The sequence below is a fragment of the Mauremys reevesii genome, linkage group 1 (genome assembly GCF_016161935.1).
Source record: "Mauremys reevesii isolate NIE-2019 linkage group 1, ASM1616193v1, whole genome shotgun sequence".
NCBI lineage: Eukaryota > Metazoa > Chordata > Testudines > Geoemydidae > Mauremys > Mauremys reevesii.
Window position 1 is genome coordinate 3,394,861 of NC_052623.1, and position 20,015 is coordinate 3,414,875.

Genomic DNA, 20,015 nt, shown 5'->3' on the forward strand with positions numbered 1-20,015 from the left:
TCTGAGAGGGGCGAGGAGCAGAAGACTAGGCATGAGAGGGTGCAAGGGAAAGGGGAGAGGGGTAACCATCTGGGCGTGAGAGGACATGTGCCGGGGACAGAGGAGCAGCCACCCTGTCTGTTTGGGTAGAAGCCCCTGGGCCATAGATGGTCTCTAGCTGCATGATGCACAATGAGGCCCTGATCTGGGCCAGGTCCGTGAAAATGACAAGTGATAACAATGTTCTAGGGCAGTGAAAAGCCAGCCCTGTGGCTCAGTGAGGCTATCGTGGGTTTCCATATTGCAGGGTGACTCAGCTGTCTGGATCTTGGGCCCTGTTGACCCTGATGTCACCTGCACGGACCTTGCTCCCCAGCCGCTGACTGATCCCATGGGCTTCAGGCTGGTTTGATGCCCAGGATGTGGAGTGCCCTCTGCCGGATCCCCGGGGTTCTCACTCCGTAGATGATGGGGTTCATCATGGGAGGAAAGAGCAGGTACATGTTGGCGATGAGGATGTGAACGTGGGGAGCCACATGGCCGAAGCGATGGGAGAGGAAGGAGAAGAACGCAGGGATGTAAAACACCAGCATGACACAGATGTGGGAGCTGCAGGTGCCAAGGGACTTGCGCCGCGCCTCCTTGGAGGGGAGTCTTAAGATGGCCCAGAGAATCATCACGTAGGACAGGACGATCAGCAGCAGGTCTAAGCCGCCGGTGAAAAATGCTACAACCAGACTATAGGCTGTCATGACTGTCGTGTCCACACAGGCCAGTTTCACCAGTGCCATGAACTCACAATAGGTGTGAGAAATGACATTGGTTCTGCAGTACGGGAGCCGCTGCAGCAGGAATGGGTGAGGGCCCAGTAACAGGACTCCCCTCATCACAACACTCAGCCCTATCTTGGCTATGGCCCGACTGGTCAGGACGGCCGAGTGTCGCAGCGGGTTACAGATAGCGACGTAGCGATCAAAGGCCATGGCCAGGATGAACCCAGACTCCATGGTTGACAGTGAGTGAAGGAGGTACATCTGGGCCAGGCAGGCATTGGTGTGAATGGCTCGGTCCCTGAACCAGAAAATGCAGAGGGTTTTGGGCAGTGTGGTGGTGGAGACGACCAGGTCGGTGAGCGCCAGCATGGACAGGAAAAGGTACATGGGCTCATGGAGCCTCGGCTCGGTCTTGATAACAGCCAGGAGGAGGCCGTTCCCTAGGAGGGACAGAATGTAGACGGAGCAGAAGGGGATGGAGATCCAGACATGTGCCACCTCCAGCCCTGGGATGCCGAGGAGGATGAAGGTGGAGGGGTGGGGCATGGTCCAGTTGGAAGCCGCCATGGTGGGGCTGGTTGGGTCTGTTCTGTTCTACGGCACGGCTGCTTCCAGCCCCTGTGGCTAGGCACACACCAGAGCGATGATTGCAGGGCTCCCTGCACAGAATGAAGGAATGCAGCAGTCACCTCGTGCCTTCGGCATGTCCCCGTTATTGCCCCACCCATTCCAGGCCTGAGACTGCAACCTTGCGATTTACAGACCACCCAAAACTGCCTGACGAGCTCCTGCCTCAAACTGGCCCAATGAGATAGGACCCAGCTCTGAATGTAGAGGGGAAAGTCTGGTGAACAAAGACTGAGGGGGCTGGGGAATGAGCTGCACCACACCCCAGCCCTCCCCTTTCCCATCAGCTGAAGTGACCAGCTGTGGAACAGCTGACCCGGACACTGGCAGTGTCACCATGAGGTTCAGTGTTAACTCCGGCGCTGCGTGGCATGGGGGAGTTCAGCCCCCTTACAGCCACGGTCTCAGGCTGTCTGCGGGGAGGGGCACATGAACCCAGCCAGCAGGCAGCTTCCTACAGACCGATCACATTGCTGCTCCTCCAGCGCAGGCAGGGACTGTGTAGTCTGGGGAGCAGGGCTGTCCCACCCGCGGACTGGGGCTTGCACGTGCTACGGCCACCCCTGTGTTTAAACCCTTAGCCGGGGTGTGGATACCACAGAGAATCGGCTATGGACACTCCCAGAGGGAGACCAGCCGCCATTGCAAATGGAGCATCACATCTAACTGGGCTGACTTGAGCCAGGTGATCCCGAACAGCCCCCCTCAGGCACCCTCTGCCCCCTGCGCCCTCCTGTGGTGATCTAGGGAGCCGTCCCCCCCACACCTCCTGGGGGTGGGATCCTGGGGGGCGTGCGCTGCTCTCTGTGTTACCACGTGGAGCTCACATTCAACGCTCAGCTCAGCTCCAGAGTCCCCCCAGGGCTGGCTGCAGCCTGCAGCTCCTCTAGTGGAGGAGGCCTGGCCTGGGATGCTGGTCCAGCTCCGAGCACAGAGACAGATGCTCTTGGATCTCTCCCTGCCTGTTGGACGTTTGCACTGGGTTTGGGGGCACTGCCCTCTCCCCACTGGGGCTATTCACATTCTCTTTACGCTCCTGTGAGCAAGACTCATCAGGGGAGCTCAGGCAGAAAAGTATAATCACCCCCATCCCTCCCGCAGCAGGAAGACAGGCAGGGAATGGTCCGGACAGCTGAGTCCCACTCCCCCGGCCTGGCCACCGCTGATGTGCCTGGCTCTGGTCTGTCCCAGCACCGGTGAGGAGTGTGGTCACCAGTGACTACTCGGACTAGTGAGGACACTAGCTAATGCAAAGGGAACCTTCCCTTGTCTGTCCCCTTGTCCTCTGTGACTCTCCCCCTGCATCTCCCCTGGATCTGTTCAGCTCCATCTCTTGGGTCTGTCACAGTCCCGGCTTGGAGCTCTCTGGGCAGGGACCGTTTGGGCGTTGCTCTCCTGCACGGCACCCTGGGCAATGGGGCCAGCTGCCCAGCGCAGTAACAGCAACAAGCAGCCCTGGCGCCCTCACTCCCAGTGGGAAATTCCCAGCTGCCCACACACCAAGCGTCAGCTCTCAACAAGCGCGTGGGGGGGTATCAGAGCAGGGGTATCAGAGGGGGCGATCCCCTGCACGACTGGCTCTTCTACCCTCACTGACCCAGCCGCCTGCTCCAGCACATTGCGCTCGTGCAACCACGGCTTCGTACCAAACCCATCCTTGAACTGGCCTGATCTCACTGCCTCCCCCCTCCCCCCCACGCTCCACCAAGATCCTGGGGCCAGACGTTAAGGTTAAATAAATTCAACCCTGAAGTAAAATGCACCCTAGCAGTGAGGGTGGTTAGACACTGCACAGCTCACTTAGAGCGGCGGCGGGTGGGTTTAGAGTATTTCAGATTAGAATTTATATATTTTTAATGAAATTTAAAAACCAGATGCTTTAATCCAGTATCTGGGAGTAATTCCGTGGCCCTGGTTGTGTGTGTGTGTTGCGGGGGGAGGTTGTGGGGATCCCCTGGAACTTGTGAGGCCCCCTGTTCATCCCGTCCCTCCCTGGGCCGTGGGGAGAACAGGAAGGCCTGTGTTGCATTAAGACAGCGGCTGTACTCAAATCTCAGGATTTAGGGCTTCAGCTGGTTGCCTGCTTGGGGCCAGGAAGGGGTTCCCCCTCCCAGTACCCCCAATAATTTGCAAGATGTGTTCTGGGCTTTTCTATACCTCCCTCTGAAACAGCAGGGATTGGCCACAGCTGGAGAAGGGACACTGGATGGGGCGGACCAGTGCTCTAGGCTGGAACAGAGAATCCCTTTTCTTAGATGCCTGGCTGGTGGGTCTGGTCATGTGCTCAACATTTAATGCCTTGCCAGATTTGGGATCAGGAAGGAATTTCTCCCAGGTCAGATTGGCATGGACCTGGGACTTTTTCCCTTCCTCTGCAGCCTGGGGTGTGGGTTGCCTGCTGGGAACACCCGGGCATGTGTCACCTGACCAATCCCCTGCCATTTGAAGGGCCTCTGGCATGGTGGGGGGGGCTTGGTCCCTCCTGTTCTCTGCCTGCGGACACAGCAGCATAGTCTCCCGAGGACTGAAATGTTTTGGTCTAACTCAGCGGTTCTCAAACTGTGGGCTGTGATCCCAAAGTGAGTCACAAACCCATTTTTATACGGTCGCCACGGCTGGCTGAGACTTGCTGGAGCTCGGGACTTAAGCCTGATCCCCACCACCCGCAGCCAAAGCCGAAGCCCGAGGGATTCAGCCCTGGATGGCAGGGCTCAGGTTGCAGGCCCCCTGGGTGGGCTGAAGCCAGGGCTCGGGCGTTGGCTTCCCACCTGGGGCAGTGGGAATCAGGGGGTCTGCCCTGCCGGGGTCAGGTAGTGACTGTTGTTGTCAGAAGGGGGTTGTGGTATAATAACATTGGAGAACCCCAGTCTAACTGAAGTCCTTGGTTCAGGAGAGGGGTAAGCGGGCACAATTCTCTGGCTTGTCCGTGCCAGGGTCAGACTGGATGGACTAATGCTGGAGAAGTATGTAATTTTGCCAGTTTTGGTTAGATGTATTCCTGGAGATTTCATCTCATGGCATAATTTTAATTAAAAATAATCTTTAATTCCTGGAGACTCCAGGCCAATCCTGGAGGGTTGGCAAGCTCAGCACCACGGAGGAGTTCAGCTAAGCAGAAGCAGGGCAGGGCGGCTGCTCCCAGCCCTTCCTGCACGTAGGGGCGAGTGGCCGCTCGAGCCAGGTGGGAGCCAGAGGCAGCAAACGGGGGCGCTGGCATTATGGGAGTGGGGAGGGGAAAATAAAAAGCTCCTGTTGCTTAGACCAACTTTCCAGATGTGATTCTCAGCACTGTCTCCCCCGACCCTGAGCCGACTCCTCTCTGAGCTCCCCTGGCCTGGGACCTGCCTCAGCTCTGTGCTTCCTCTGGGCTGTTATGTGGGGCAGGTGCTGCTGCCGAGGGCCATTTCTGGGCTCCAAAGCCCTGCACTCACCCAGCTCCTGCGCAGCAGAGAGGGGCTGCCCGGGCAGCGGGAGGCATCCAGAGAGTCTCTGTGCTGTGCCGGAGGAGCGCTGGGCAGGGAGGTTTATAGCCATTGCTGTGGGGTCCCAGCAGGGTTTCTGCCTCACGTGGGGAGCCGCAGCTCAGTGGAGAGCGTGAGACTGAGAAATAGTCGCCTGCTTTTCCCTGTCCCTGAGCATACGGCATCCCACAGGGGCTGGGAGCGACATGCCGGGGGCATTGCAGATTGACACCAGTGTGAGAGCAGCATTGGCTCAGACAAGGCAGGGGGAATCGAGTGGAGTCCGGCTGTTCCCCAGCCCAGCGTGGAGTCTGGTGTATTTTCACTGTCATCACTGGCCAGAGCCCTTGCTTTGTTACTAACTCCGCAGAGAGAGACCCCGTCAGGAATCCTGGGCTCTGGCTCAGCTCGGGGAGGGGAGGGGAGGGGGGTCTAGTGGGGTACAACAGGAGGCAGATATCTGGTGTCTCTATAAAAACATTAGAATGACCGTATTGGGTAAGACCAATATCCAGCTTTAGCAGTAAACAGCAATTATGGGAGCGTCCCAAAGGGAGCTGAGAGCTCTTTTGCTCTGTGAGTCAGAGAGGACTGGGCTGTTCTTTGTGGGGTGTTTGTTTTTTTTTGGTATATTTAAAAATTATAGTTGATTACTAAGAAAACTAGGGATAATGCCCAGACCTCCATAGGGTCTGATACTGTGTAAGTGCCCAGGGTGGATGGATAGGTAGTAGACAGACAGATCTGGAGAAAGATGACTGAGTGGAGACATGAAAAAGAGTTGTCCAAAGTCACACAGTCAGAACCTAGGATTCCTGACTTCTCTGCCACAACGGTCTCTCCATCAGTAACTGAGCACATGACAAGCGGGAAATGGACTCATGAAATAGTAGGGCCTGTTCATTGGGTGGGCGAGATGGACTTCAGCAGGGTGTAACCTGGAATTGGGGTACCACCAACTCCTCCGGTTACAAGCTGCAATTCTCTCCAGGTCTTGCACTTACACAGCCATACACAGCCAGGGACACACCCAGGTGTAGTTACATGAAAGAGTCTCCGAGGTCTCTTTCTTAAGTGGAAACAGCTAATTTAGACCCCATAATTTTATATGTATAGTTGGGATTATGTTTTCCAATGTGCGTTACTTTGCACTTATCAACATTGAATATCATTTGCCAAATTGTTGCCCAGTCACCCAGGTTTGTGAGATCCTTTTGCAGCTCTTTGCAGTCTGCTTGGGATTCAACTATCTTGAGTAGTTTATATTATCTGCAAATCTTGCCACCTCACGGTTTAATACTTATCTAGATCATTTATGAATATGTTGTATAGGACTGGTCCCAGTACAGACCCTTGGGGGACACCACTTGTTACCCCTCTCCATTCTGAAAATGACCATTTATTCCTACTCTTATTTTCTTCTCTTTTAACCAGTTACCAATCCATGAGAGCACCTTGGTTTACAAAAAATGGTGAACGGTACTTATGGTGGCAAAACTTGCAGATGATACAAAACTATTAAAGATAATTAAGTACAAAGCAGACGGCAAAGAGTTACGAAGGGATCTCAAAGAATTAGCTGTTACCACTCAAGAAAGAGATCTGGAGTCATTGTGGATAGTTCTTTGAAAACATCCACTCAGTGTGCAGCGGCAGTCAAAAAAACAAAGAGAATGTTGGGAATCATTAAGAAAGGGATAGATAATAAGACAGAAAATATCATATTGACTCTCTATGTAATCCATTACACCCACACCTTGAATACTGAGTGCAGATGTGGTCACCCAATCTCAAAAAAGATATATTGGAATTGGAAAAGGTTCATAAAAGGTCGAGAAAAAAAAATCTTAGGGCATGCATCAGGTGCTGTAGGAGGAGAGATTAATAAGACTGGGACTTTTCAGCTTGGAAAAGAGATGACTAAGGGGGGATATGATAGAGGTCTATAAGATCATGACTGGTGTGAAGAAAGTAAATAAAGATGTGTCATTTACTCCTCAGAACACAAGAACTAGGGCTCACCAATTGAAATTAATGGGTGGCATGTTTAAAACCAAAAAAAAAAGGAAGTATTTCTTCACACAAAGCACAGTCAACCTGTGGAACTCCTTGCAGAGGATGTCATAAACGCCAAGACACAGGGTTAAAAAATAATTAGGTACGTTCAAGGAGGATAGCTCCTTCAATGGCTATTAGCCAGGATGGGCAGAGATGGTGTCCGTAGCCTCTGTTTGCCAGAAGCTAGGAATGAGCGACCAGGAATGGATTGCATATTCATTACCCGTTCATTCCTTCTGAATCACCTGCCTTTGGCTGTTACCCAGGGTTCTTTGAACCCTATGCTCTTGGTGACTTTTACTCTGTGCAAGCTGGTGTCAGGTAATAAATCAGGGGAGATGCGGCCATCCGAACGATCGATGGCTGGCACAAACAGAACAACACAAGACTGCTCGCACTTAAAGCTAAATTTTACTAGTCTCATGCACTTACATACGTCTGCAACAAAATTAGTAGAACACCCCCAACCCTTGATAATTACTGAAGCTGAATGTGGCTCTTGAGTGGCACTGCAGTAGCCTTCCAGTGGCCAAATCTTTTGTCTGCCAGTGGGGACCACGAGATGCATCCAGAGGGAGAGTTCCTGAAGTGCCTCTCCTGAGGAGTCCAACTACCTCCAACTCAGTTTCAACCCTCAAGCAAGAGGTTGCCTTCTGATTATTGATTAACCAGGTGTGGTGTGTTTTTCCAGAGTTTGCAGACTTGAGAGCCTGACAGACACATTCCTGCTCTTCTAAAATGCATGTGTAACAATGCTGTCCTTGGTGGGACACTTCTGAGAATATCAATTCAGGACAAATTGCTCAGAGCAGGGCAGTTACAGGCCAAGGCTGGGGTTCTTCCACCTCTAAGGCAAACCAAACCAGCCAGACAGGGAGGACTTTGTTTTTAGTCCACTGGCTAACCACAAGTCACACAAGCAATTCCCTTCGACACTCCAGTTTCCCAGTATCACCACCAGAGCCACTCGTCCTGGGGATGAACGGTTATGAAAACCAATCACCCAGTAAAAGGACAAAAGGTTCTCCCAATCCCAAAGGACCAAGCCCCAAACCCAGGTCAATATACACATCAGATCTTACCCACAAATCACACTTTTGCCAATCCTTTAGAATCTAAAATCTAAAGGTTTATTCATAAAAGGAAAAAGGTAGAGATGAGAGCTAGAATTGGATAAATGGAATCAGTTACATACAGTAATGGCAAAGTTCTTGGTTCAGGCTTTTAGCAGTAATGGAATAAACTGCAGGCTCAAATCAAGTCTCTGGAAGGCATTCACAGCCGGGATTGATCATTCAGTCCTTTGTTCAGAGCTTCAGTTTGTAGCAAAGTCCCTGCAGAGGTGAGAAGCAGGATTGAAGACAAGATGGAGGAGATACAGCAGCCTTTTATATCCTCTGCCTTGTGGCTTATGCTTCCTTTGTCTCAGATACAAGCTACCCAGAACATGGCATGGAAAAAACCTTAGAGTTCTGTCCATAGGCAGGTCCCTGCATGCCTTGCTGAGTCACAAGGTGTGTAGCCAGCACATTGTGGGAGGAACCATTCAAGGTAATGGTCCATTAAGAAACACAATAGGGCTTAGAAACAATGAGGAGTCCGGTGGCACCTTACAGACAAACAGATTTACTTGGGCATAAGCTTTCATGGGTAAAAAAACACACTTTTTCATATGTATGGAGTGAAAAGTACAGGTACAGACAGAAATATACTGGCACATGAAGAGAAGGGAGTTACCTCACAAGTGGAGAACCAGTGTTGACAGGGCCAATTCAGTCAGGGTGGATGTGGTCCACTCCCAATGACTGATGAGGAGGTGTCAATACCAAGAGAGGGAAATTTGCGTTTGTAGTGAGCCAGTCACTCCCAGTCCCTGTTCAAGCCCAAATTGACGGTGTTAAGTTTGCAAGTGAATTGTAGCTCTGCAGTTTCTCTTTGAAGTCTGTTTTTAAAGTTTTTTTATTATTATTTTATTTTTGTTGTTGAAGGATGACTACTTGTAAATCTTTTATTGACTGTGCAGGGAGATTTAAGTGTTCTCCTACTGGCTTTTGTATGTTATCATTCCTGATGTTTGATTTGTGTCCATTTATTCTTTGCCTATATCTGTAACTTTCACTCCATGCCTCTGAAGAACTGAAGTTTTTTACCCACAAAAGCTTATGCCTAGATAAATCTGTTAGTCTGCCACCAGACTCCTTGTTGTTTTTGTGGAAACAGACCAATATGGCTACCCCCTGATAATAGATCTTAGAAGAGGCTTATCCCCACCTGATGGACTTTCCTGTGAACCTTCCAGCCAGGAAATGCTGTTATAACTCATTGAACCATGCCAATGCATGTGACCAGCTTATGCAACACTGGACACAACCTTGTTCCTGTACTTTTCCAATAACCTTGCTGCAAGCTTTCACTTAAAAAATGTTTGGGACAATGAAGTTCCCGCCACATGGCAGAAGATATAACGGGGGAAGCGACATCATCACTTGGTCTCATTCCCCCCCACAACTCAACACCTGGAAACACCTTAGGAAGTGAACTGGGGATGTGGTCCTAGGTTGAAGGGTAGAAACCCTGTGTACAGAAGACTGGTGAATTGTTTGTACCATCAGGGTGAGACACTGCTTGATTCAAATCCTAGCCAGTGTATAAAACTTAGATTATGATTGCATTTATTTCTTAGGTAACCATCCTTGATCTGTACACTTAATACTTACAATCACTTAAAATCTAGATTCCAGTACTTGATAAATCTGTTATATATATATATATATATATATATATATATATATATATATATATATATATATATATATATATATATTGTTAGTTCATGGCTGGCTAGTGAAAGCTTTCAGGTACCTGCAGCTGTGTGTGTCCCTGGCTGTGTATGGCTGAGTAAGTGCAAGACCTGAGATTGCAGCTTGTCACAGCCTCACAGTGTGAGAGGGGACAGAGATTGGTATGCCAGAGAGCTTAGTGGTATTTCAGTTCCAGGGTGCATCCCTGGGAAGTCAGTCACACTCAGACAATGAAGAGACCCTGCTAGACCGCGAGTCCATTTCCCTTTTATTATGCACTCAGTTACTGACAGGGAGATGTGGTTACATCAGGGAAGTCAGGACTCCTGGTTTCTGTGTAACCTTGGCCAAATCAGATAACCCCGGACCTCAGTTTACCTATCTGTATAATTGGGATATGTTCATAGTGACTTTCCTTTGCTAGGTGTTTTGGAACTCCTTCAATGAAAGATGCTGCACAGTCTGATGATAAGTATCGGAGGGGTAGTCATGTTAGTCTGGATCTGTAAAAGCAGCAAAGAGTCCTGTGGCACCTTATAGACTAACAGACGTATTGGAGCATGAGCTTTCGTGGGTGAATACCCACTTCGTCGGATGATAATTACTGATGAGAATTACAGATCTCTGATCCCTTAGCTACAGCCCAATGTGTTTGCAGAAAGTGTTTGTGTCTCTCCTCAGTCATCTTTCTCCAGATATGCTTGTCTAATATCTACCCAGCCATCCTGGGCATTTACAGGGCCTCAGAACCTAGGGAGACCTAGTTTTATTACTAATAAACCATAATTTAAAAATATACACAAATACACAGAGCAGCCAATTCCTCTCTGACTCAGCACAGAGCCCACGACAGGCCTGTCTCCAGCTTGTTTTTTTCTCAGATGCCCGCATCTTCCCTCGAGGCTGAGCGAACCCCACAGGGATTGCACAGAGCTGTATTATAAATGGTGCACGCTTCTGTCAGCTCTCAGTGTGCAATGCTGCTGCAGATGCTGGGCTGAGAGAGGCGTGGGACACGGCTACCTGAAGGGGATTCCCAGGGAAGACGCTTCCATCTCAGAATTCACAGGTACCGTCTCTTGCTGCTCAACAAACTCAGTGCTACGTGGGCATGATGAGATAGAGAATAGGTCTGTGGTCCTTTCCGCTCTGCGCAGCTGTTAGACATCCCAGGACCCTTTGCACAGGTGATGAGTTTGCTCCAGTGTCATGTATCAAAATGTCCGCCTTTGCTAGCCCCCCTGCCCCCAGGAAAGGGACTTCAGCCCTGAGGTGGCTGCATTTCAGTTGCACAGTGGATCCCTCACGATGAAAGGTGATAGGAGATGTACAATAAAAGGCCAAATTCTGAGGCCCTGGCCCATATTTTGTTCAATTCCCCTCAGAGAGCCAGCTGTGTGCTAGTGCATAGATACTGTCACCTCCCCACTTGGTTGTTAACAGGGGAGAAGGGGGCTGTTACCTGACTTTTATCTGCTGGAAAGCCTGGCGATGTTAGTTAAGGCTCCTCCCTGGAACAATTATAAGAATTTTTCAGCATGGGCAAGACATCTCTCCTAGCTTCATTCAAGAAGTTGTTCAAATTCTTATGTCTGAAACTTTCAAAAAATAATTCAGCCTGATGCCAACACCCACTGTGGGGAATTTCTGTCCAAATGCTTAAAAATTGGCAAACTTATAAGCAACTGAAAATGAAGTGTTCTAATGGAAGGTATCAGACAGCCTTAACTAACGGCGGGGCCAGCAGCACCACCTACAATGAGCAATCCATGTGTGAATCCCATGCAGCTAAGCTCTTTGCTACAATAACATATGTGGCAAGGACTTCCACTGGCCAAATATGTATTACGTAAATAATTTTCTTTTATTAGTGTTATATGTTCAGACTTACAATAAAATTGAATGTTCCCTTGTTCGTGTGTTATGAGACACATTAAATATAAATGCCTGACCTACTTTCCTCATCTATAGATTCATAGAGTTTAAGACTTAAATGGACCAATAAATCATCCAGTGTGACCTCCTGTATCGAACAAACCATAAAATTTCACCTATTTACCCCTGTATTGAGCTCAATAACTTGTGTTTGACTACGGCCCGGTCTACACTACGATTTCACATCAGTTACAGGGTGAGAAGGCACTGCAAGTGTCAGCTACTCTAGCCCCCTCCCAAGGGGCAGAATTTGTTCCATCTGAACTATTCAAGAGAGATGATTATCCAGTCTCCTTTTGACATCCTCCTTTGAAGGAGTTTCATAACCTCCTGAGGCATCTGTCCCATTGTCCTCCTCTTCTTGCAGTTAGGAAGTTTTTCCTGAGATTTAGTCTAAATCTGCTATGCTGTAGTTTGAACTCAGTGCTTCTTGTCCTGCCCTGTGTGGCAAGAGAGAACAAGTTTTCTCCAGCTTTTTTTATGGCAGCTTTTCATGTATTTGAAGACCACTACCATGCCCCCACTTAATCTCCTCTTTTCCAAACTAAAGGTGCCTAGTTCCTTCAGCCTTTGTCATATGGCTTCCTTCTCAAGTATCTGAAGACTGTTGGCATGTCCGCCTCTCAATCTTCTACATTCAGTCTTTTCTCTTATAGCTTCTGTTCTGCTCCTTGGATCATCTTTGTCTCTCACCTCTGGATTCTTTTCAGTTTCTCTATATACCCTCAGTGTAAACTATTTGGTCCTTATTTTCAGCTGGAATTGTCTATCTTCATCTTCCAGCGCTTGGATCTTGCTTTGCCTTTCTCTGCTAGATTAAAGACCCCACTATTACTATTTAAGATAAATAAATAAAGCTCTTTAAGTCTCTCTCACACTCTGTCATTTTCTCCAGCCCTGAATCATTTATGTGGCTTTTTGCTCCACCCACTTCAATTTTTCAACATCCTTTTTTAAATGTGGACCCCAGGACTGGACACAGTCAGTTTAACCAATGCCATGTGCAGAGGTAAAATCCTTCCCCTGCTCCAACTCACCAACCCCCTGTTTATGCATCCAAGGATCACATCACCCCTTTTGGCCACAGCATCGCACTGGGAGCTCACAATGATTAAGTTATCCACAGTGAGCCCTAAATCATTTTCACGGTCCCTGCCTTCCATACTACAGTGCCCCTGTCTATGGGTCTTGCCTGCATTCCCTGTTCCAAGAGGATAACTTTGCATCTGACTGTATTAAAATATTTTCCTTACATGGGCCAGCTCACCAAACACTCTAGATCAATAGGTGCGCTGCCCTGACCACTTTATTGTAACCACTCTGCTGATATTTGGATCATGCGCAAATTTTATCTGCGGTTATTTTATATTTGTTTCCAGATCATTGGTGAAAATATTGAATAACATTGGGTCAACAAGTGATCCCTGCAGAACCCCACTGGAAACAGCCGCATTTGCTGACAACATCCCATTGACAACTGCTTTCTGAGTTCTGTCAGGTGACCAGATTTTATTTAATTTAATGTATGTGCTACTGAACCGGTGATGGTGTGGCTGATCTGGTTTGGTCCTGTCATGGTGCTGCTGGTGTAGATATGTGTGCAGAGTTGGCATCGAGGTTTGTTGCATGCACATATCTACACCAGTGACACCATGACAGGACCTAACCAGATCAGCCACAACATCACCTGTTCATTCACCTGCACGTCCACCAATGTTATATATGTCATCATGTGCCAGAAATGCCCCTCTGCCATGTACATCAGCCAAACTGGCCTCATCCTCCCTGATTGAACTAACCTTGTTATCTCTAGACTGAGTCTTGCCTGCATATTTATACCTGCCCTTGGAAATTTCCACTACTTGCATCTGACAAAGTGGGTATTCACCCCTGAAAGCTGATGCTCCAATACATTTGTTAATCTATAAGGTGCCACAGGACTCTTTGCTGCTTTTTATAGATATTTAATATACTCATCTTAAAGAACTCCCAAGTTTCATTCCCATTTTATCTCTGAACATTTCCTCACCATCAGTTTTACTGATGATTTCCTCAACTTTGAGGAATTAGCCTTTGGAAGCACTAAGTATCTCTAGATATTACTGGTTGGTAACTGTTCTCTCTCTGTCCATTTGAATGTAAACTGTTTCATTCTTTATTGTCATCTCATCTATCATATGCCCCCTTATGTATCTCTTCTCTAAATGAAACAGTCCAGGCCTTTCCAGTCTTTCTACATATGGCAGCCTCTCCTAGTCTCATAGAGTTTCTTGGAAATCCCCTTACTATCTACTACTAGGGGAGGGATAGCTCAGTGGTTTGAGTATTGGCTTGCTAAACCGAAAGTTGTGAGCTCAATCATTGAAGAGAGCCATTTAGGGAACTGGGGTTTAACAAAAAAAAGTCTGGGAATTTGCCCTGCTTTGAGCAGTGGGTTGGACTAGATGATCTCCTGAGTTCCCTTTCAACCCTCATATTCTATGATCCTTTATAGAGACTGGGTCACCATAAATGAACACATATCCAAAGCAGTTTATTCTCCATCCCATTATAAGACATATCCACCCTAGTGTTTCCTGTTGGTGCCTATTATCAGTTCCCACACGTGAAGCACCATAAAATATGGAATTTGCATAAGTAGGGTCATTTTTTCAGAATTAATTTCTCTGAATAACAAAAATGTCATTTTCAGTGTGTGAAGAGTGACCAATCTGTTTGTCCCATGAGAACACCTTCCAGTAGCACATGTAGTGTCTCATATTAGTATTATCTCTCCACCCAGGCATTTGTACTGCGACCATCACCCCAGAGCCTGGGCACATACAGGAAGTCAGGGGAACATACGGTACATGCAGGAGACACTGTTCTGCCTCAGAGTTGGACACCTTCTCCCCTACTCCATGTCAGATTCTAACACAACCGACTTCACCAACCCCTCCACCTTCATCCTACTGGGAATTCCTGGCCTGGAGGCAGCCCATGTCTTGATCTCCATCCCCTTCTGCATCATGTACGTCATAGCTATCTTGGGGAACTCTTCCATCCTGTTCGTCGTGAAGAGGGAGCCGAGCCTCCATGAGCCCATGTACTATTTCCTCAGCATGCTGGCAGTCACCGACCTGGTCATGTCCACGTCCACTCTGCCCAAAATGCTGAGCATCTTTTGGTTCAATTCCAGGGAGATCAATTTCAGCGCCTGTCTCACGCAGATGTACTTCATTCACTGCTTCTCAGCAATGGAATCTGGGATCTTTGTGGCCATGGCTTTGGATAGGTATGTAGCCATCTGTGATCCCCTGAGACATTCCACCACCCTGACAAACCCCATGGTGGCCAAAATCGGTCTCGCTGTGGTACTACGCAGCAGCATACTCATACTACCCAATCCCTTCCTGGTGTGGCGGTGCCCCTATTACAGAACCAACATCATCCCCCATACCTACTGCGATCACATAGCTGTGGTCAAGTTGGCCTGTGCTGACATCAGTGCCAGTAATTACTATGGCCTGTTTTTGGCATTCTTCATCACAGGTCTGGATGTGTTTTTTATCACTGTGTCCTATACTTACATTCTCAGGGTTATCATAGGCCTCCCCACAAAAGATGTCCGACTCAAGACTTTTGGGACCTGCGTCTCCCACCTCTGTGTCATCTTAGCCTTTTACATCCCCGCTCTCTTCTCCATCCTGACACACCGATTTGGCCACAATGTGGGCCCACATTTCCATGTTCTCAGTGCCAACATGTACCTCCTGGTGCCCCCCATGCTAAATCCCATCATCTATGGGGTGAGGACCAAACAGATCCGGGACAGGCTGCACTGGATTTTCCTCATAAAGGGACCTAAAGTTTTCTCCTGGTGCTCTGGAGTGCAAAGCCCTCTTTCCTGAATCACTTACTGAAAATAAGAACATAAGAATGGCCATACTGGGTCAGACCAAAGGTCCATCTAGCCAGTATCCTATTTCTAACAATGGCCAATGCCAGGTGCCCTAGATTGAATGAATAGAACAGGAAATAATGAAGTAATCCATTCCCTGCCGCTCATCCCCAGCTTCTGGCAAACAGAGGCTAGGGATGATGTCTCTGCCCATCCTGATTAAAAGCCATTGATGGACCTATCTGCCCCATGAATTTATATAGTTCTTGTTTTGAACCCTGTTATAGTTTTGGACTTCACAACATCTTCTGGAAAAGAGTTCCAAGGTTGACTGTACGGTGTGTGAACAAACACTTCCTTTTGTTTGTTTTAAACCAGCCTATTAATTGCAGTTGGTGGCCCTTCTGACCAGGACTAGACAGTACAGCTCTGGCATCCTAGGCTGGGGAGCTGCCGGGATTTTGGCTGGAGCTTCCCTCTGTGAGTTCCCGAGTGGTTGCCCAGAGCATTCATCAACACGTCTGGGTGTGGTCTCTGCCTGTGAATGTTGGTGCAGGTGAAAGCTTGGAGGGTTTTCCAGGTTGTCATAATATCACAGTGCAAGAGGGACCCCATATTGGTGAGACAGAGGTCTGAAGTGTACCCCAGTTCCAGTTAGCAGCCAGGGAGGGATCCACCACACTGGATATCTCTTGTGCTGTCTAAGGTAGAGGAATTGTTTTAGCAACCTCTTTTGCAAAACCTGGGTTTGTTCGCTTTAATGATCATGTGCCCTGAAAGAGAGAAACTGGAACCAGCGTGCGCCCAAGGGGACCTCTGGGAAGCATGAGCTGAAGCAACTGAAGAATCTGCAGGAGATAGGACAAAACTAGTCTCAGGACCTTGGCATTTCGTGTGCAGGTCTCCATTCCTAGTGGGAGGTTCTGGTATGGTAGTTTCATTTCAGAGTGGGCCTAGAAACCCAGAGCCAGAGTAGTGCCTGTAAGCTGCTCTGACTCAACAGCTCAAGAGGCCAGTGTGTGGGAGCCAAACACAGCTTCCTGGTGGGTGTCCAGCCACGGGAGCTTGAAAAGGACCGTAATAGCACCTGGAACTGCTACACAGATGCTGTGACTGGAAGAGGAGTGGAGCTGGGCCATCCCAAACTTTCTGGGCAGTATCCACAAGATGGTCTCTTCACCCAAATGTGGCACAATTGCCTCTGCCCTCAGTGTTTCCCAGAGTGCTCTGATCTAGCTGGGCTGCCCTGAGCCAGTCAGTTCCAGTTTAGCATCAGGGAGGGAATTTGGACTCATCAGAGTCCCAAACAGACCAAGGAAAGGGGGATGTCTCACTTGAGAGTCCAAGAGATCCTTTGTTGCTGCCTAGGCCGGTGTCCTTTGTTCCTGTGATGCTGGGCTGGGTTTATCCCATACATGTCCTGATGAGGTGTGAACTGCCCCTCTACTTCTGGAGAGTTTTTGCCTGGGCTTGCTTTAAGTCATGAAGACACATTTTCAGCCTCATAACTGTAGACATGAAATTACAAGCTATCACATCACTATAACAACAATGCTCAGTGCATCATGAGCCTTTCGACGACACCGGAGATGATGAACTTTGCATTGGATCTCACGCATGCATATTATAAGGATGAACACAGGGGTGCAGGGTGTTACCATGAAATACACTGTGTCACACCCAAGCTAGGTGCCAGTTTCAAACACTGAAGGGATGTCACTCTATGGAGTTCAGTGGCAATTACAGGTGTAGCAGTGTGAATCGCTACATCTGAGAGCTGATCTGGCTGGGCAAGAAGCAGTGTGCACTAGTCTGGTTATTCATCCAGGTAAAACGAAGTCCCTGGCCATGACAATCAAGCAACCTGCAAATTCAAACTGTAACCGGATTGGTATTAACCTGTCTGGAGGGATTTCTGGGCAGGTGGCAGCTTCATAGACAGGGCCGGAGGCTGCTCTCATACAGCAGCAGCTGCTGCTCTGTTCCCTTCCACAGCCTTTGAGGGATGCCATGGCAGCAGGTTTCCTGCAACACTGCATGTCTATAGAACAGTGGGTACCCCCGCTCCCATGGATGGGAGCAATATGTGGGGGGTGTCTGAGGAAAGCCAAGGAAATCTGTGCTGACATTTTCAGCGCTCCTGGTCTCCAGAAGCTGCTCTGTATCAATAGGCAGCACAAGACTGGGAGTGAGGATTTTGAAAGCTGAACGCAGCAACTGCCCCCATCAGTCCTGGGTCAGTTTTGGCAGTTTTCTTGCTGGGACACAGTACTAGAGTGAAAGTCCAGCAAATTCTGAATTGGACATATAGAGAAATGCCATTACACAGCCAGCAATCACAGGGGTGACAAAAGCTTCAGTACTGCCAGTGTGTGAATAAACAGCCAGACCACCTTCAGCACCTTCCCAGAGATAGATCTAGGCAGCACGCTGTTTGCAAGGATGCTACGTTCCCTTGGGACTTGCCATGAGGATGCTGATGAGGACTTGCGGGACAAATGACTCCCGAGATACTGTAGCAAAATGTCTGTTTATCCAGTAATGTGTGTGAGGCTGAGGGCGAAGAAACAGAAAACACAGGTGACACTCCTGAAAAAAGGAAAGTGAGAGGGACATTTCAGGGGGTCAGTATAGCATGTGTTGGGCTCTCTTCCCTGAATCACTTCCTGGACAGTGAAAAAGACATTAAATTCTTTCCTGATTTTACTGTGCTGTGTCTGTGTGACAAACTGGGAAACAGGTCTATATATAACTCTTTGGGTTGCCAGCAATCTATTGCTGTTAACTGGGCCCCCTAAGCCCTGCCCCTTTCCCCACCTCTTCTGCCAAAGCTCCAACCCTGCTCTGCCTCTTCCCCCAAGATCTCACCCCATCGCTCCTCTCCTTCCCTCCCCCATCACACTGTTGACTCATATTTAGCTTGTGGTCCACTCTCTTTGTCCTTGTCCTTTGGCCTTTGTTCACCCACATCCCTCCCCATCCACAGCTCCAAGGGAGCCATTTCAGATTTTGGTAGGGGTGACAATGTTAGCCATGATTCCAGGGGCTACTTAGGCTCTTGAGATCGCTAGCTTTTTGGCGGATAACTTAGCAATTAGTGGAGACGAGCATTGTATCTAGTTCCTATATAAAAGAAAGAAAAACAACTAAATAGTAGACCCACTCAGTTCTAGTACTAACATGTTCTGGCATCGTTTAAGGGACACTGGCTAGGTTGGAAATTTTAATGTGTGTTCTTACTATGTTACAATATCTGCAGAGAGAGACACGTAAGCACTCATGGGTTCTATCTCAGCTCCGGGAGGGGAGTGGGTACCATCAGAGTGACAGACTGTTTGATTCAAATCCTGTCTAGTGTATAGAATGTAGATTGCAATTTTGTTTATTTCTTAGGTAACTAACTGTGATCTGTACACTATTACTTATAATCACTTAAAATCTATCTTTCTATAGTTAATAAATTCTGTTTTATATTTTTCCTTACCTAAAGCAGTGTGTTGTTTGAAACGTGGAAGAGAAATCAGGAATAGAGGCTGGTGCATTGTCCTCTTCACATTGAGGAAGGAGCAGACTGGGTAATTAATTTACAATGGTCAGGCTTCTCCCAAGGGCAAGATGGTTCAACTGTGGGCTTGGGAACCTTGGGGAACCATCTGGAATCTCCCTGTTGTTGTTGGTTCATGTGTGGCTAGTGAAGACATTCATATAAGTGCAGCTGGGTGTGTCCCTGTCTGTGTTTGTCTGTGTAAGTGCAAAACCTGGAGAGGACTGCAGCTTGTCACAGCCTCACACTGTGAGAGGTGGCCTAGGATGGTATGTCAGAGGAAATGGAGGTACCCCAGTTCCAGGTTGTAGCATGGTGAAGTCCATCACACACACTCAATGAACAGGCCCTGCTAAACTTTCCTTTCCCCTCTTGTCATGCAGTCGTTTACTGATGGAGAAACCATGGTTACAGCAGGGAAGACAGGACCACTCAATTCTCTCTGTCAGTCGCTGTGTGACCTTGGCCAAGTCACCTCTCACCGTGCCTCAGTTTGCCTATCAGTATAATTGGGATATGTTCATAATGACTTTCATAGATTCATAGATTCTAGGACTGGAAGGGACCTCGAGAAGTCATCAAGTCCAGTCCCCTGCCCTCATGGTAGGACCAAATACTGTCTAAACCATCTCTGATAGACATTTATCTAACCTACTCTTAAATATCTCCAAAGATGGAGATTCCACAACCTCCCTAGGCGGTTTATTTCAGTGTTTAACCACCCTGACAGTTTGGAACTTTTTCCTAATGTCCAACCTAACCCTCCCTTGCTGCAGTTTAAGCCCATTGCTTCTTGTTCTATCCTTAGAGGCTAAGGTGAACAAGATTTCTCCCTCCTCCTTATGCAGGGCTGTTTTTAAATATACACAACTACATGGAGCAGTCAATTCCTCTCTGACTTAGCACTGAGCCCTAGTGTTTTCATCTCCCTTTGGGAAGTTCTCTTAATTGCTGTTT

At 48.3% G+C, this 20,015-nt stretch overlaps 2 protein-coding genes across 2 annotated transcripts; one reads left to right on the plus strand and one right to left on the minus strand.

Annotated features, from left to right (window-relative positions):
• Window positions 1-377: 377 nt before the first annotated feature.
• LOC120391352 (olfactory receptor 52K2-like) lies at window positions 378-1,319 on the minus strand. Its single transcript, XM_039514922.1, has one exon. It carries the CDS (start codon window positions 1,317-1,319, stop codon window positions 378-380), a length of 942 nt encoding a protein of 313 aa, XP_039370856.1.
• Window positions 1,320-14,534: 13,215 nt separating this feature from the next.
• LOC120380801 (olfactory receptor 52K2-like) lies at window positions 14,535-15,524 on the plus strand. Its single transcript, XM_039498716.1, has one exon. The coding sequence runs from the start codon at window positions 14,535-14,537 to the stop codon at window positions 15,522-15,524; it is 990 nt and encodes a 329-aa protein (XP_039354650.1).
• The last annotated feature ends 4,491 nt before the right edge of the window (window positions 15,525-20,015 follow it).

Excerpts from the sequence above, each read along its gene's own strand:
- LOC120391352 (XM_039514922.1), bottom strand. The coding sequence starts at position 1,319 with ATGGCGGCTTCCAACTGGACCATGCCCCACCCCTCCACCTTCATCCTC.
- LOC120380801 (XM_039498716.1), top strand. The coding sequence starts at position 14,535 with ATGTCAGATTCTAACACAACCGACTTCACCAACCCCTCCACCTTCATC.